Here is a 15,381-nt window from a genome sequence, read left to right on the forward strand (position 1 = left end):
TTAAACCCTCACAAAACCCTTGATTTGATTTCTAGCTTATCTGTTTTACACACTCTCGGCTAGGGTTTTGTCTGCGAAACCCAATCTAGAGCTTCCATGGCGACGCATACCATTTCTCGCTCCATTCTTTGCCGACCGGCGAAATCTCTTTCCCTTCTGTTCACGCGATCTTTTGCTTCATCTGCTCCTCTCGTCAAAATTCCGGCGTCTTCTCTTTACACGTCGTCTCTGCTCAGCCGTTCCCGTCCTCTCGTCGCCGCTTTTTCCTCCGTTTTCCGTGGCGGCCTTGTGTCTGTTAAAGGTCTCTCAACGCAGGCTACGTCGTCTTCTCTGAACGATCCGAACCCCAACTGGTCGAACAGGCCACCTAAGGAGACGATCCTGCTCGATGGATGCGATTTCGAGCACTGGCTTGTCGTCGTGAATCCACCGGAGGGTGATCCTACTAGAGACGATATCATTGATAGTTACATCAAAACCCTAGCTCAGATTGTTGGCAGGTAAATCCCCAATTCAAAAGTATCTTTTGTGGATGTTCTTCTAGGGATTTTAGGGTTTAATATGTGAGAAATCCACTACTGTGTATGGCGGATCTGTGTGTTTACTTAGATCATTTTGGAGGTTTAATTTGATATATCTCGTTTTGAACATTTTCAGTGAAGACGAAGCTAGGATGAAGATCTACTCGGTTTCAACTAGGTGCTACTATGCTTTTGGAGCCCTTGTGTCAGAAGATCTTTCTCACAAGTTAAAAGGTAACTCTTGCCTTGTTGGGTTTTAGTTTTCCCCGTTTCTGTGTTAACATCTGCCTTCTAATTTTCTTCTGTAACTCTCTAGAGTTGCCAAATGTGCGCTGGGTTCTTCCTGACTCTTACCTGGATGTGAGGAACAAAGACTACGGAGGTAAGGCTTTGTGTGCTATTTGTATCACAAACCGAGAATTAGTGGAGTTGCTTTGATCTTTCATCATACTTGCTGGTTTTGAATTTGAATTGTTGATAAGGAGAACTATCTGTTGTTAGTTTTTACTATGTGGTTTTTTTACTTGCTCCAGGGCCGAATTCTATTTATATAGTTAATTAACATTTCTAAAAATAGATTTGGGTGCATATGTTAGATTTGATTAGTGATAGCTATTTTGAGACTGGTGTTGTAGAAGTCGCAGTGATGTTGCTTTGGTGAGAGTTTAAATCTTTATGGTGATCCTATTAGAGAGTTAGTTTGATGCGTTTCTTTTTTATATTGACTTTCAGGGGAACCTTTCATCGATGGCAAGGCTGTTCCTTATGATCCCAAGTACCACGAGGAGTGGATAAGGAACAATGCTAGAGCAAATGAAAGAAACAGACGCAATGATCGTCCTCGCAACTTTGATAGAACCAGAAACTTTGAGAGGAGAAGAGAGAACATGGCAGGAGGCCCTCCTCCTCAACGTCCTCCAATGGGAGGTCCTCCTCCTCCTCCGCACATGGGTGGCTCTGCACCTCCTCCGCCTCACATGGGTGGCTCTGCACCTCCTCCACCTCACATGGGGCAGAACTACGGTGGACCACCACCACCAAACAACATGGGAGGACAAAGGCCGCCACCCAACTATGGAGGACCACCGCAAAACAACATGGGAGGACAGAGGCCACCACCAAACTACGGAGGAGCACCACCTCCGAACTACGGAGGAGCCCCACCAGCAAACAACATGGGAGGAGGACCACCACCTAACTATGGAGGAGGACCACCACCTAACTATGGAGGAGTACCACCACCAAACTATGGAGCAGCACCGCCACCTAACTACGGAGGAGCACCCCCACAGAACAACAACTACCAGCAGCAGAGTGGTGGAATGCAGCAGCCACAGTACCAGAACAACTACCCACCTAACCGGGATGGCAGCGGTAACCCCTATCAGGGTTAAAGTAGTTAAAGCAGTCGTGGGTTTCCTTTTCAATCATGCATTCTGGGCTGTGTATAGATAATTTGAGGAAGAGAGAGTGCAATAGCAAGACTTAAAAACTCCTTTTTATCTCGAGTGTTTATCAGTCTGGTATTATGTGAGAGAGAGAATAGCCCAAGTAACTCTGGCATGGTTAGAACTTTTTACGCTTGCGTTTCGTTTTATTAGTTTATATCCTAAATCGATCTCAAGTTCTTCCTTGTGATGTTTCGCACAGGCCATTGTTTTGTGTCTTTGTTTGGCAACTTCTGATTCCCCCAATCATGTTTACAACTCAAATATAATAACAGGAATTTTTCTCAATGTCAGCTTATTGCTTTCGACAAACTTGACAGATCTTGTTCGCGAAACAATTTGATGCTTACAAAACACATCACACCCAAAACATTTTTGGTAACAAAGATGGGCCTTGTATTATTTATCCTGCCCATCATTCCAAATTTCAGCCCAAATTGAAAAATCTCGTAACCGTAGAAAACGCCTCATATTTATTTTTCTCGCCGTCTAATATTTTCCTTTATTGTTTTATTTATCACTCGTGTCTCTCGAGTCGCTTTCTCTACGGCTGGACTAGGATTAGGGATTTTCCAGTGAAAGGAGAAACTCTAGAGCTAAATCTACAATCATGGATATGATGAAGAAGCGAAAGCTCGATGAGAACGGTGGAGGACTCATTACCAACGGTGGCGGAATCATTGGTCCTACTCGATTGACGCCACAAGACGCGAGGAAGATTATCGAGCGATTCACCACTGATCAGCTGCTCGACTTATTGCAAGAGGCTATCGTACGCCATCCCGACGTGCTTGACTCTGTCCGTTCAACCGCCGACTCTGATATCTCTCAGCGGAAGCTATTCATCCGTGGTCTCGCGGCGGATACTACCACGGAAGGTCTTCTTTCGCTTTTTTCCAATTACGGAGATCTCGAAGAAGCTATTGTGATCCTTGACAAGGTCACTGGGAAATCCAAAGGTTATGGTTTCGTCACTTTTATGCACGTTGATGGAGCTCTACTAGCTTTGAAAGAACCATCTAAGAAAATTGATGGGCGTGTCACAGTAACGCAGCTCGCGGCTTCTGGAAATCAAGGTACGGGCTCCCAGATTGCAGATATATCAATGAGGAAGATCTATGTGGCGAATGTTCCGTTTGATATGCCGGCGGATAGGCTATTGAATCACTTTATGGCTTATGGAGATGTTGAGGAAGGTCCTTTGGGTTTTGATAAGGTTACGGGTAAATCTAGAGGCTTTGCATTGTTTGTCTACAAGACAGCTGAAGGTGCGCAGACTGCTCTTGCTGATCCGGTGAAAGTGATTGATGGAAAACATTTGAATTGTAAGTTGGCTGTTGATGGTAAGAAAGGAGGAGGGAAGCCTGGAATGCCGCAAGCTCAGGATGGTGGTTCTGGTCATGGACACGTTCATGGTGATGTAATGGGAATGGTGCGTCCTGCAGGACCTTATGGTGCAGCTGGTGGCATGAGTGCTTATGGTGGGTACTCGGGAGGACCACCACCGCATCACATGAATTCCACACCCTCTTCAATGGGTGTTGGTACTGGTGGATATGGAAGTGCTGGGTATGGTGGACACTATGGTGGATATGGAGGTCCAGGTGGTACTGGCGGCTACGGTGGACTTGGCAGTGGGTATGGTGGGCCTGGTGGTGGAAGTGGGCCGTATAGAATGCCACCAAGTTCGATGCCTGGTGGTGGTTATCCCGAGAGTGGGCACTATGGTCTTTCATCATCTACTGGATATCCTGGACAGCATCATCAAGCTGTTGGAACCTCCCCTGTGCCAAGAGTTCCGCATGGAGGAATGTACCCAAACGGTCCACCAAACTACTGAAAAGGTGAGGTTTTTCTCCCTTGCATATACATATTGGTGTTAAGAGTGTGTTGCATTACCATGACCATTGCATGTTTATATATTCTTCCCTACATATTGGTGTCAAGAGTGTGTTCCATTATTTGTATATTCTTCCAGTTTTTCTTGCTAGGAATTCTCTGTTGTTCTCTTCCCTGTGTTTCTTTTAGGATATTTGCTTGTTTGTACTGTGTTAGCTACTTTGATGCAATGCCTTGGAGTCTGTATGTTATATGCTTGTGTTCAATCCTTGATTTTAAGTTTTAATGCATGACAGATAGCCAGAAAAGTGGCACCTTGAACCCTTTTATGGGGAATGTTTGGCTAAAGCATAAGCAATTCCTGGCATTGTTTCATGCAGTTTTTCTGTTGGTCTGCATAGGTTGTCAGTTAAATAGATCTAGCTGCTAGTTTGTGCCCCATGCTTTATCTCTCTATCATTTGCTTTTTGTGACGATAATACGCATGTGATCATTGCAACTTGAGTCCTTGTTTTCCTTGTCAGTGTTTAATCATCTGCTGAAGTTAGCATGAGGTTGATTTCTTTGATAATGCTAATGACCAAATTGAGTTGTGAATGGGTGTTGATTCAGGTTTGTGACAGCATATTGGGCGAAGATGCTTTTTTGTGCTTAGTGGTGATTGCCTGATTGCAGCTCTTTAATCTCTGGAATGATGAATGTATAGCTGCTTTGACCTCTCTGCACTTGACCTGAATGTGCTTTGGTTGCTATAATGAATGATTAGAATAGGATATATTTATGTACTTTTAATCATAGAGATACTCGGCAGATGAGTTTTGTTGGTCAGATTAGTGAGTCTTCAATAATATGTTGTATTTTCTCCTACGTTGTTTTCTGGTTAATTGTCCAGCCATTCAATTGGTGACTTGCTGAATTGGTGGTTATATTTCTGAAACCTTGATACAATTATTTGACTTGTTTGTGACTTTTAAACTGGCTCTAGAGGCTTTTTGCTTTGTGATTATTGACTAATGATGCCTAGGTAAAGTGGTGCATATGTTGTGTGACCAGTCACAGCATTGTATTTGTTTTGCAAAGTAAATGACTGGTCTATTCATGTCAAAACCATAAGTTGAATGGCGCTTGATTTGCATAAAAATGTGAAATATGACGGTGGTGTTGAAGTCGTGCTGTTATTTCATGCTAAATTGCGACCCAGTGTGTTTATGCTGGTTTGTATTGTATGACAGAAACTGTGTTCTTGCCGTGAATCAAAGCTTAGTGTGGCTATTCCAAGTGTAGTGAGGATATCTCGAGTTGTTGACTTGCTTAATGTCTGACATTAATTTTTTTGTGAAAATCTCATGGCTTGTGATGTCGAGGTGTGGCTTTTCTGATCACAAGATGCTGAGTGTTTTTTTTTTGGGGGATTTGAAAAATGATTGTGTGCATAGTCTCGGGTAGGTCCTTTATTTGTCACTTGGAAGACAGATTTTGATGCCCTAATAGCTTATTGCTTCTTTCTTGGTCACACACATACGAAAATTTGGGTTTCAGGTGTAAAAAAAGTGTCATTGTTAGAGCTCTCTGTAGCTTCTATAGACTCTTTTCTTACCAATGACTCTACTTGTTTTCTTTTTGCCTTACATTATTGTCCTTTTGCTGAGCGAATCGCCCGTCAATGCTCCTAACTGAAAACGGAGCGGACTGAAGAAATCCAAACAACAGCTGGAGGCGATGTAAGTTGAGGTATCGAAAAGGAATGGAACTGCGACGAAAGCATGTAAATAAGTATTGTTGTTCTCTTTGGCATTTTCACACTCTATTCTGTAACTTACAAAAAAAATCAATCATAATCACGTTTTAATAGCTCTTTCACACACACAAATGAGTTCGGTTATCTTCTATCTGTTGTAAAGAATATGCTATCGTGCTTATTCCGATGATGAAAAGTCAATGAGACTGCGCAATTTTGAAGGAAAAAAAAAGACTACTCCGTATTATTTATTTATCTATTTATTTATTTATTTATTACAATGGCATGTTCAAAACCCGACTAACAACAATGTAGCAAATCATGCCGATTATATATATAGGGATTTAATTAGTTATAAGATTAAACAACAAAAGAAATCTGAAAATTGTAAAGTGGAGCCCTCATCACCACTAACAAAAACATATAAGCTCTTTTCGTTTTCTTTGATTTTTTCTTCCTCTCGCTTTCGATTCTCTCATTTCTGTTCCTCTCCAAATTTTCCCAACCAAAAATGTTCCGATCAATGCTTGTTCGATCCGCTTCCCCAGTGAAGCAGGGTCTTCTCCGCAGAGGATTCGCCTCTGAATCTGTTCCCGATCGCAAAGTCGTCATCCTCGGCGCCGCCGGTGGGATCGGCCAGCCACTTTCTCTCCTCATGAAGCTTAACCCTCTCGTCTCCTCTCTCTCCCTCTATGATATCGCCAACACTCCCGGCGTTGCCGCTGACGTCGGCCACATCAACACCCGATCTCAGGTACCCGATTGCTTCCATTTTTTCATTTTCGTTCTAGATTCGATGATCCTCCTCCTTTTGTGCGATTATCTTGTTTGGAACAGGTTTCTGGATACATGGGTGATGATAATTTGGGGAAAGCTCTAGAGGGAGCTGACCTCGTCATTATTCCAGCTGGTGTCCCGAGGAAGCCTGGCATGACCCGTGATGATCTTTTCAACATTAATGCTGGCATTGTCAAGAACCTTAGCATCGCCATCGCCAAGTACTGCCCTCAAGTAATCAATCATCCTCTCATCTCTCTCTCTTTTTTACTAAACAGAAATGTACACACCAAGAACGTTGTTTTGCCTTTGCTTACCCTTGATCTGTTATATAATAACCAAATGAGTGATCTTTGGAAATGTCTCTTTCTTGAATCAGGCGCTTGTCAACATGATCAGCAACCCTGTCAACTCCACTGTTCCTATTGCAGCTGAGATTTTTAAGAAGGCTGGTACCTACGATGAGAAGAAATTGTTTGGTGTTACCACTCTTGACGTTGTCAGGGCCAAGACTTTCTATGCGGGAAAATCAAATCTCAATGTTGCAGGTTCCTCTTTTTGTCTTTTCCTAGGATCTTTGGCTGAATAATTAGCACTTTGTTACCTATCTGCTTCAAACAAAATATAAATGTTATGTGTTGTTATAGCTTCTGATGTTTAGATTTGAATGCTTGCATTGCATATGCAGAGGTTAATGTTCCAGTTGTTGGTGGGCATGCTGGTATTACGATTCTTCCTCTCTTTTCTCAGGTTGCCTATCGCCTTTACTATTTCTCTTATACTGTGGCTCTTGCTAATCATTTTGGTCTGTTTGTTCTAAAAAGTGTTTTGTTTGATAATATATAGGCTAGCCCTCAAGCCAACTTGTCGGATGATTTAATCAAGGCCCTCACAAAGCGTACCCAGGACGGAGGGACAGAAGTCGTGGAGGCAAAAGCTGGAAAGGGTTCAGCTACATTGTCAATGGCGTAAGTTCAAAATTGTCACTTTTTGTTTCAGCAATGGTTGAAAGATACTGCCATTACGCACTCTCTGATATTGTCACTAATCACAAATTGTTTTGTGCTATCTCGTCTTTCTGGTATTCTTTATTACTTCACAAGAGTCCTTTGGTCAAGTGTTTTGTTTGTTATCTTATGAAATCTGCTTTCTGTGGAAGCTATGCGGGAGCACTCTTTGCGGATGGATGCTTGAAGGGACTCAACGGTGTTCCAGATGTGGTGGAATGCTCATTTGTCCAGTCTACCATCACCGAGCTTCCTTTCTTCGCCTCAAAGGTAAGAGTACCAAAAACTCTTAACCATCGTTAATCAAAATCACCAGATTATATATAGGTCATAATGTTCATTTAACCCCTTGTCTCTTTTTTGTTTGATATGGCAGGTAAGACTTGGGAAGAACGGAGTGGAGGAAGTGCTAGATCTTGGGCCACTCTCAGACTTTGAAAAGGAAGGCTTAGAAGCCCTCAAGGCGGAACTCAAATCCTCTATCGAGAAGGGAATCAAATTTGCCAACCAATGAGGTTTTTTTTGCATATTGAAACTATTGATTTTGGACTAAACTTTTAGGTTTTAATGTTATCTTTCCAATTTTCTGGTAGAGTTGTCTTCTTCCTCAGCGGATTTTCGAAAATCCCTAAAATAAATTCTCCATTTCTGCTTTTGAGGAACCATTGGGGACTGTAATAAAAAAAAAAAAAACAAGCTGTTGTGCTGTGTTGGTTATGATTTTTTTCCTTTTTTTTTTTTTTTTTCAATCAAGCATCATCTATTAATTCACGGAAAACAACTCTCTTGAAAGCCAAGCGGGTACCGTCGAACTTTTATGGGAAAAACATAACCTGCGATCTCTTGCACATTTCGCAAGATGATCAGCGGAAGTGTTATCACTACGAGGTATATGCTTCAAACTAAACGAAGAAAATAAATCCATGTAATACGCAAAATCCAACAATTCTGTAGAAAACGTGGGTCACACCTCCGGGTTAGAGGTCATCTTTAAAAGATCCGAGCAATCCGTCAACATGAGTATACTAGTCAAAGGGATCGCCACTAAGCACTTCATCGTCCACAATAAAGTCTCCAGTTCCGTATGAAAGGGGGAAAGACTTCTATGCAAGCCTTTTAATCCTAAGTGCAGCAATCTTCCTCCACAATAAACAAGCCATCCATATACGCTCATAGTTTCCGCTCCATGTCAGGACCCATCAATATAACAGACCGATCTATCCTCGGGAATTGGTGTCACTTGCAGGCTCTGATCCGTCTCGACCTGGGGATCTTCTTGAAGATTTGCGCGTCTCCATGCTCCTTCTTCTTTAAGTTGCTAGGTCTAAAGTTTTTTGAGGTGCTCTTTTCCTTTTAGAAATGAAATGTGTGCTCTTATTGTATCTTAAAAAAGAATAAATATAAATCGTTGTGAGTTGCATTATTTGGGCAAAGTAATATTTATTCATAAGTTGGAATTTATCTACCTTGCAGTATATAATTAATTTACAGACAGATGAAAGTGTACTTGTTGATGATATTATTGGATCACGAGCCTTTTTGTCTTTATGATTTTTATTTTCTCACTTTGATGAATAAATTGATGTGAAAAGAAGCGTGAGAGTGCGATAGGACATCATGTCCCTTCTCAATGTCTCACCTTTTTTTTACTCTTTTTTTTTTTTAACACACCTTTTTTTAACTTTTCTTCTCTTTTTTGTAAACAAACAAAATTAATGTTGAAATAAAAAAACTTATTAGTAATTTCATACGATTGAATAAAATAATAAACGTTATCTATATATTTGATATTTTTGTTGTTATTTGACCTCATTTTTCTTATTGAAAATGTATTTGTTTAGTTTCTTCAAATCTGTCTTGTGTAAATAACATGGCATCTACTATCTAATAATATGAAGTAATTAATATTGAGTGATAAACACAATAACAACGACGAAAATATGAGTAGTAAATAAAATAGAGACCCTTCGAAAATGACAAATAATATCGAACAAAACAAAATAATTTTGATAGCGAATGGACAGGAGGATGTTTATTACTTATTCATAAGAAAGAAAGAAAAATAAAAAGAAAAAAAAATTTATGTTTTTGAGAATAAAGGAAACATAGAGACAACTGATTTTATAGAAGTGATCGGAATGGTACTATCGATATTAACATACGACAAAAAGCACGAATTTGCCAGTGAAGGGTAAAACCGTGATTTCGTAAGAACCAAAGGGTAGAGTAGCTGAAGTGTTAATGTTAAGTGGAGCCATTTGTCATCTGTCGCCACGTCATCTTCAGAAGTCATGTCCTACGTGCCAATTCGACGATACGTGTCTTTTCTCTCTCTTTTCCAAAATTGGGAAGAAGTTCTTATACTATTATGAACGAATCAAATTGGCCTCATTCTTTCAGTTTTTTGCAATTTGACCCATGATTTACACAAAAAAAAAAATGCGAAATCGAATAATGTAAATACATTTTTTACTTGAGTTTTGACCAAACAATGATAATCGGTCGAATGAAAACAGAGGAAACTATAGAATACATTTTTGAGATGCCCTACTTGAGATGTTTATATTATATACTATGAAGTTTGTTTCATATCTAATCTTTGACAACAAATTATATGAAATTTTGTTTCATATTTATCTTGAACATGATTCCAACTTGTGCATGTTTTTATTTTATATTTCTAACGACTGAATGATGACGGACCAAAAGAAGTCATGAATACCCGGAAAGCATTGTGTTGTGTCTCCCTGTTACTAATTTATTTCCATACTAACTTTAAAATAATCGATCATTTTGATTGATAAATAATATCTTTTTGACATTTAAAAAAGATAATCGTATTTCTTTTCTTTAATTTTATAGTCACAACGTCCTTCTTAATGCTCGAAGAGCAAACTATAGACACCGTACATACATTTCTAGTCTATGAAACACATTCCACCATAGTCACCTTTGCTCCGATTCCATTACGGATCTCCTCTCCACAGTTTTTATCAAAGATCTTTGCTTACACAATAAAGGAGGGAGACGAGGATAATAGTGGTATGTATAGTCAATAGTTCCTACAATATCCTTATTGTCATATACCTAAATTTACACTATTTCCACTGTTATGAGGTGCACAACAATATCAATTGATCTTATACGTCGTTTGGAAAATCCAACCAATACCTAAAGTCTCCGAGAACACACCCAAGATTAGTGTAAAATAACAAAGAAAAGATACATCAAGTGGTCGAATATTTGAAAAGTCTCATTTAAAGTTGAATCCTAAATCTTAGTTTTAACATCAAACTTATTACAAAACTAGTTTTTTATTTTATTTTTTGGGAAACAAAGATGATCCATACTTACTACTTGCCTACTTGGCCATATTGTCAACTACTCTGATGATCAAAATAATTATTTTGATGAGGCGTATATATTGATGTCAAATATCAAACTGACGTTCTTAATCAACGGTATTATTAAATAACTACTATTGGCGTTATTGTGCTTAATTATTGCAGTTCACACAAAATCCCATAATTTAAATTTAAATCTCTCGCAATCATTCTATTTTGTTGTGTTGCAAATCGTGACCGTAATTCCAAGTGGAAGCTACTTTTGATTTACATTTAATTAATATGCAACCGTGGGATGACATATATTCGCCTTTTGCTATACTAAACAACCTATTTCATGTTTGAATATATACTATATGTTTTGTTTGATCAATTATATAATGTGTTCGTATTAGGTTTGTTAATTGACCCTTTTATATAATGCTAATATGTCAGATTCTGATTTATTATTCCTTTAAAGTAGGTGGTCTGATAGTAATTATCTATATGAATAGGTTTAAACTATCAAATATTGCTGTATAATATATAGTTTCCAACTAAAAAATAGTATAATTTAATGTAAATGATATGATCCTTTGCGTCACAAGTTTTTTTATTATTGCTTTGAAGAAAAAACATATTCAACTACTTGAAAATTACGTTAGCTTACCGTACGTGTGTTCAAATTTATAATATGCTACAAAATTGTGTGAACAATATAATATAGGTTTGTTCTATTTATTCGATTTTCACCAATCTGGAGATATTTTGTGGTAACATATATTATAACCACAATATATTCCATACATGAATTAGTTGTGCGAGTTATAGTCAAATTGGTTGGGATTCAAGAAGCATTCTACTATTATAGAGTGATCCCACCAATTATTTTTGAACTTGTGGAATTCTCAAGATCTTAGAAATATCTCCGTTGAAGCTTAGATTGTCTTTTACTCACCTTTATTAGTTTATTTTATACGTCTTATTCTTCAATTTCAAGATACCTTTCCTATATGACTTTGGATCTCATTTTGTTTATTAGTTTATAGAAGAATATAAGACAGGATTGATAAGAACAAAAAAACATCAAAAACGAAAATGTGATAAGAAAAAAAGAAAATCTTAGGATACAGACTAATATAAAGAGCCCTAATTGTATTGCTAACTAATATTATATTCTTCTTTTAACGAGTTCGATTTTTCGAATAAAATCTGCTTTAGTTAACTATTGAGATTCTTACAACAAAAAGGTAAAGAAGTGGAGCATCAATAAGCTTTATGTATTTCCATAGAAGTAGTATGGGTCAACCCTTAAAAGAAACCGAGAAGCACAAAAGGTTGAATTGAACCTTGACCCATCTAACACCATAGGTTTTAGGGTATTTATTCATTTTATTGAATTTTGAAACTCGAAAATAAAGTAGCTTAGTTCCTTCCAGTAATTTCAACTCTTTTTAAGTATATATATACTTTCATTCTAACAAATTTATTATGATATGTGTGATTATGTATGCGGGCATGTCCACGAAAAGAGTGCCCATTTTTCATATCAAAGAAGTAACTCTGACCAAACATAGATGTTTTTTACATTAAATTAGTCTGGTTAACGAATTCCATTAGAACATAATGATTTTTATATTATATTGTAAATGTGTCTTTAGTCAAATGATTAAGTCCATTTGACTCTGCTTTTTCCACCGAAGTTCAATTTCATTAAGTTGCGTTATTCCGCGTAGAAAGAATTGACTATGGATCGGACCTTGTCGATCCTAAGATGTAAAAAAAAAAAAAATTATTTTGGAAAACAAATTTGGTTTTGGAAACATCTAATTCTAAGAACCTATAGGGAGTATTACTCAACAATTAATATTTTTTTGGCACCCTACCATTCAATTTATGTGTATGTTGATTATGTATTTGGTTGTATTTTGAAGTGTTTACATCTACATATTAAACTAAACATAAATTAGATTTTAGAAATTAACATGAACAACATGAAACATGAATACGTACCGTTAAAAAACGTTATGTTATAACAATCAGATCATTTTCTATAAAAAACAAAGAATGAAAAAAATGCATAAATTTGGGAAGCTTTGATTACCCAAAAAAGAAAGGTAAATAAAATAAAATAAAAAGAAGGAAAGAAGAAGTAATAGAATGTGGGGAAGAGATGAGAGAGAGAGATGTTTAATGAGAGGAAAAAACCACTTACTGTCATCTTACCCAGTTGCGTCAAACCCACAAGGAAGGCCACACCAACACTCTCCTCTCTTCCCTTCCCTTCCCTTCTTCTCTCTGCTTATTTTACTTTTCCTTTTACCATCATCTCTCTCTGTCTTTATACATTTTCCCGAGAAAGAAATAAAAAGGAAAGCTTTCTCTGGGTTTTTCTTGATTGGTCAATTACACATCTCCCTTTCTCTCTCTCTCTCTCTCTCTCACCTTGCTTGCTTGCTTGCTTCATCTCTTTGGTCTCCTTCTTGCGTTTTCTATTTACAAACAAGAGAGAGACTTTAAGCAATAGAAAAAAAAAAAGAGAGATATTCTTTCTCTCAGATATGGGTTAGTCTACAATTTTCATTAAACCTCTTCTTCTTCTTCTTAGGATTATTTTAGCTCTGTTTTTTTAGGGTTAGGGTTTTTAGGTGAGGAGAGCAAGTATGCGGGAGTTTCATCCTTTTTGAGCTACTCTGGATTCCTCACCGTCTTACGACGACCACCGTCGCCGCCGCCGCCGTCTCGACGAAGACGCTGACCTTCCTCAATATGCTCGACCAGTGGCTGACGACCAATACCTTCACCCGCCGCCTCCTTCTTCAATGAGGCACCGTGCAACGTCGGAGGCGGCGGACGGCGGCTGCGGCGAGATCGTTGAGGTGCAAGGTGGTCACATTGTTCGGTCTACCGGAAGAAAAGATCGCCACAGCAAGGTCTGCACGGCCAAAGGACCACGTGACCGGCGCGTGAGACTCTCTGCTCACACGGCGATTCAGTTCTACGATGTTCAAGACAGGCTTGGTTTCGACCGACCTAGCAAAGCCGTTGATTGGCTTATCAAAAAGGCTAAGTCTTCCATTGACGAGCTCGCTGAGCTTCCTCCCTGGAATCCCGCCGATGCAATTCGCCTAGCCGCTGCTAACGCTAAACCCAGAAGAACCACCGCCAAAACCCAAATCTCGCTGTCACCCCCGCCGCAACAGCAACAACAACAGCAACAGCTTCATTTCGGTGCTGGATTCGACAGAGGAGGAGCAGAGCATCCGAGTAACGAGTCCAGTTTTCTCCCGCCGTCGATGGATTCAGATTCGATAGCTGACACTATAAAGTCGTTTTTTCCGGTGGTTGGTTCTTCAACGGAGGCTCCTCCAAATCATCAGCTTATGCATAATTATCACCATCATCCGCCGGATTTGCTTTCTCGAACTAATAGCCAAAACCAAGATCTCCGTCTCTCGCTGCAATCGTTCCCGGATGGTCCACCGTCGCTTCTCCACCACAACCACCATCACCACACCTCTGCTTCCGCCTCCGAGCCTGTTCTGTTCTACGGGCAGAGCAATCCGTTAGGGTTTGACACATCGAATTCTGTGAGTTGGGAGCAGCAGTCGTCGGAATTCGGAAGGATTCAGAGACTGGTGGCTTGGAACAGCGGCGGTGGCGGAGCAGCCGATACAGGAAACGGAGGAGGGTTTGTGTTCGCTCCTCCTCCTTCAACGGCGTCGTTTCAGCCAGTTCTTGGCCAAAGCCAACAGCTTTATTCTCAGAGGGGTCCCCTTCAGTCCAGTTACAGTCCCATGATCCGTGCTTGGTTTGATCCTCACCACCATCATCAATCCATCTCCACCGACGATATCAACCACCACCACCACCATCACCTTCCTCCGCCGGTTCACCAATCAGCAATCCCCGGAATTGGATTCGCCTCAGGTGAATTCTCTTCCGGTTTTCGCATACCAGCACGGTTTCAGGGCCAAGAAGAGGAGCAGCACGACGGTCTCACTCACAAGCCGTCCTCTGCTTCCTCTATTTCTCGCCATTGACAATCGAAACTAATCCTCTCAATTCCAGGTTTATCCAAGTTCTGTCCTTTTACATCAAAATTCAATACTTTTGTACTTCTTTGGTCATTGAACTTAAAACCATTTTGCAGGGCTTGTCAAGCTTCCATGCACATTGAAGCTTTGCTCGGAACAGGGGAGGTGTTCTCGGTTTGTGTATTCAATGGCCTAAAACTAGAAAACGCAAGGAAAGGAAGAAAAAGAAGAAGAAGGAACAGCAAATGTAGCTCACAATTTGAGGTTCTTCTTCCAATATCCTAACCTTGCCATTTGTAATTTTTCATCTTTTCACCAGTTAGACCAACGTCCTGGAGCTCAATTATGGTTAGATTCACAAGGTTGCTTCTTGTTGTGTTATGTTTGTAACTTTGTATCATCATCTGCAATACCCAGATACTTGAGTTATAACTCCATGGATGTTCTAATAAAGTCTTAAACTTTCTCTTTGGGTTTTACTTTTACTGCTTTCCTCAGATAGGGAAATGCTCTGTTCAAGCTATATCCTTGTTATTAAACAACATGAGATTCCTATTTCTCACGTAATCCTTTGGTCCCAATAGATATAAGTTGGTCATTTTCCATGAACAGTAAGTTTTGAATTGTTTCTTCTTCTGGAACATCAGGGGGATTTAGCCACTTCCCTTAAATTACAAAGTGAAACTTTCCT

The 15,381-nt window shown here is 39.4% G+C and overlaps 4 protein-coding genes across 5 annotated transcripts; all 4 read left to right on the forward strand.

The window, feature by feature from the left end:
* The first annotated feature begins 17 nt into the window (after window positions 1-17).
* LOC9318973 (multiple organellar RNA editing factor 8, chloroplastic/mitochondrial) lies at window positions 18-2,154 on the forward strand. The gene is made up of 4 exons (XM_021031943.1): window positions 18-500; window positions 658-755; window positions 838-903; window positions 1,254-2,154. The coding sequence occupies exons 1-4, from the start codon at window positions 97-99 to the stop codon at window positions 1,913-1,915; spliced, it is 1,230 nt and encodes a 409-aa protein (XP_020887602.1). The 5' UTR covers window positions 18-96; the 3' UTR covers window positions 1,916-2,154.
* A 293-nt stretch (window positions 2,155-2,447) lies between these two features.
* Window positions 2,448-5,659, forward strand: LOC9318974 (UBP1-associated protein 2C). Its single transcript, XM_021031930.1, has 2 exons — window positions 2,448-3,813; window positions 4,421-5,659. Exon 1 carries the CDS (start codon window positions 2,580-2,582, stop codon window positions 3,807-3,809), a length of 1,230 nt encoding a protein of 409 aa, XP_020887589.1. The 5' UTR covers window positions 2,448-2,579; the 3' UTR covers window positions 3,810-3,813; window positions 4,421-5,659.
* A 271-nt stretch (window positions 5,660-5,930) lies between these two features.
* Window positions 5,931-8,068, forward strand: LOC9318975 (malate dehydrogenase 2, mitochondrial). 2 transcript variants are annotated; one of them, XM_021033291.1, is made up of 7 exons: window positions 5,931-6,300; window positions 6,384-6,557; window positions 6,703-6,871; window positions 7,012-7,073; window positions 7,170-7,291; window positions 7,483-7,606; window positions 7,712-7,768. In XM_021033291.1, the coding sequence occupies exons 1-7, from the start codon at window positions 6,058-6,060 to the stop codon at window positions 7,766-7,768; spliced, it is 951 nt and encodes a 316-aa protein (XP_020888950.1). In that variant the 5' UTR covers window positions 5,931-6,057. The 2 variants fall into 2 exon arrangements, with proteins under 2 accessions (XP_020888950.1, XP_020888949.1); XM_021033290.1 differs by having other exon boundaries at window positions 5,943-6,300; window positions 7,483-7,600; window positions 7,707-8,068.
* A 4,834-nt stretch (window positions 8,069-12,902) lies between these two features.
* On the forward strand, window positions 12,903-15,168 carry LOC9318976 (transcription factor TCP4). The gene is made up of 2 exons (XM_021032274.1): window positions 12,903-14,724; window positions 14,807-15,168. Exon 1 carries the CDS (start codon window positions 13,476-13,478, stop codon window positions 14,694-14,696), a length of 1,221 nt encoding a protein of 406 aa, XP_020887933.1. The 5' UTR covers window positions 12,903-13,475; the 3' UTR covers window positions 14,697-14,724; window positions 14,807-15,168.
* Window positions 15,169-15,381: the final 213 nt, after the last annotated feature.

This window comes from Arabidopsis lyrata, assembly GCF_000004255.2.
Source record: "Arabidopsis lyrata subsp. lyrata unplaced genomic scaffold ARALYscaffold_3, whole genome shotgun sequence".
In the NCBI taxonomy this organism is placed as follows: Eukaryota; Viridiplantae; Streptophyta; class Magnoliopsida; order Brassicales; family Brassicaceae; genus Arabidopsis; species Arabidopsis lyrata.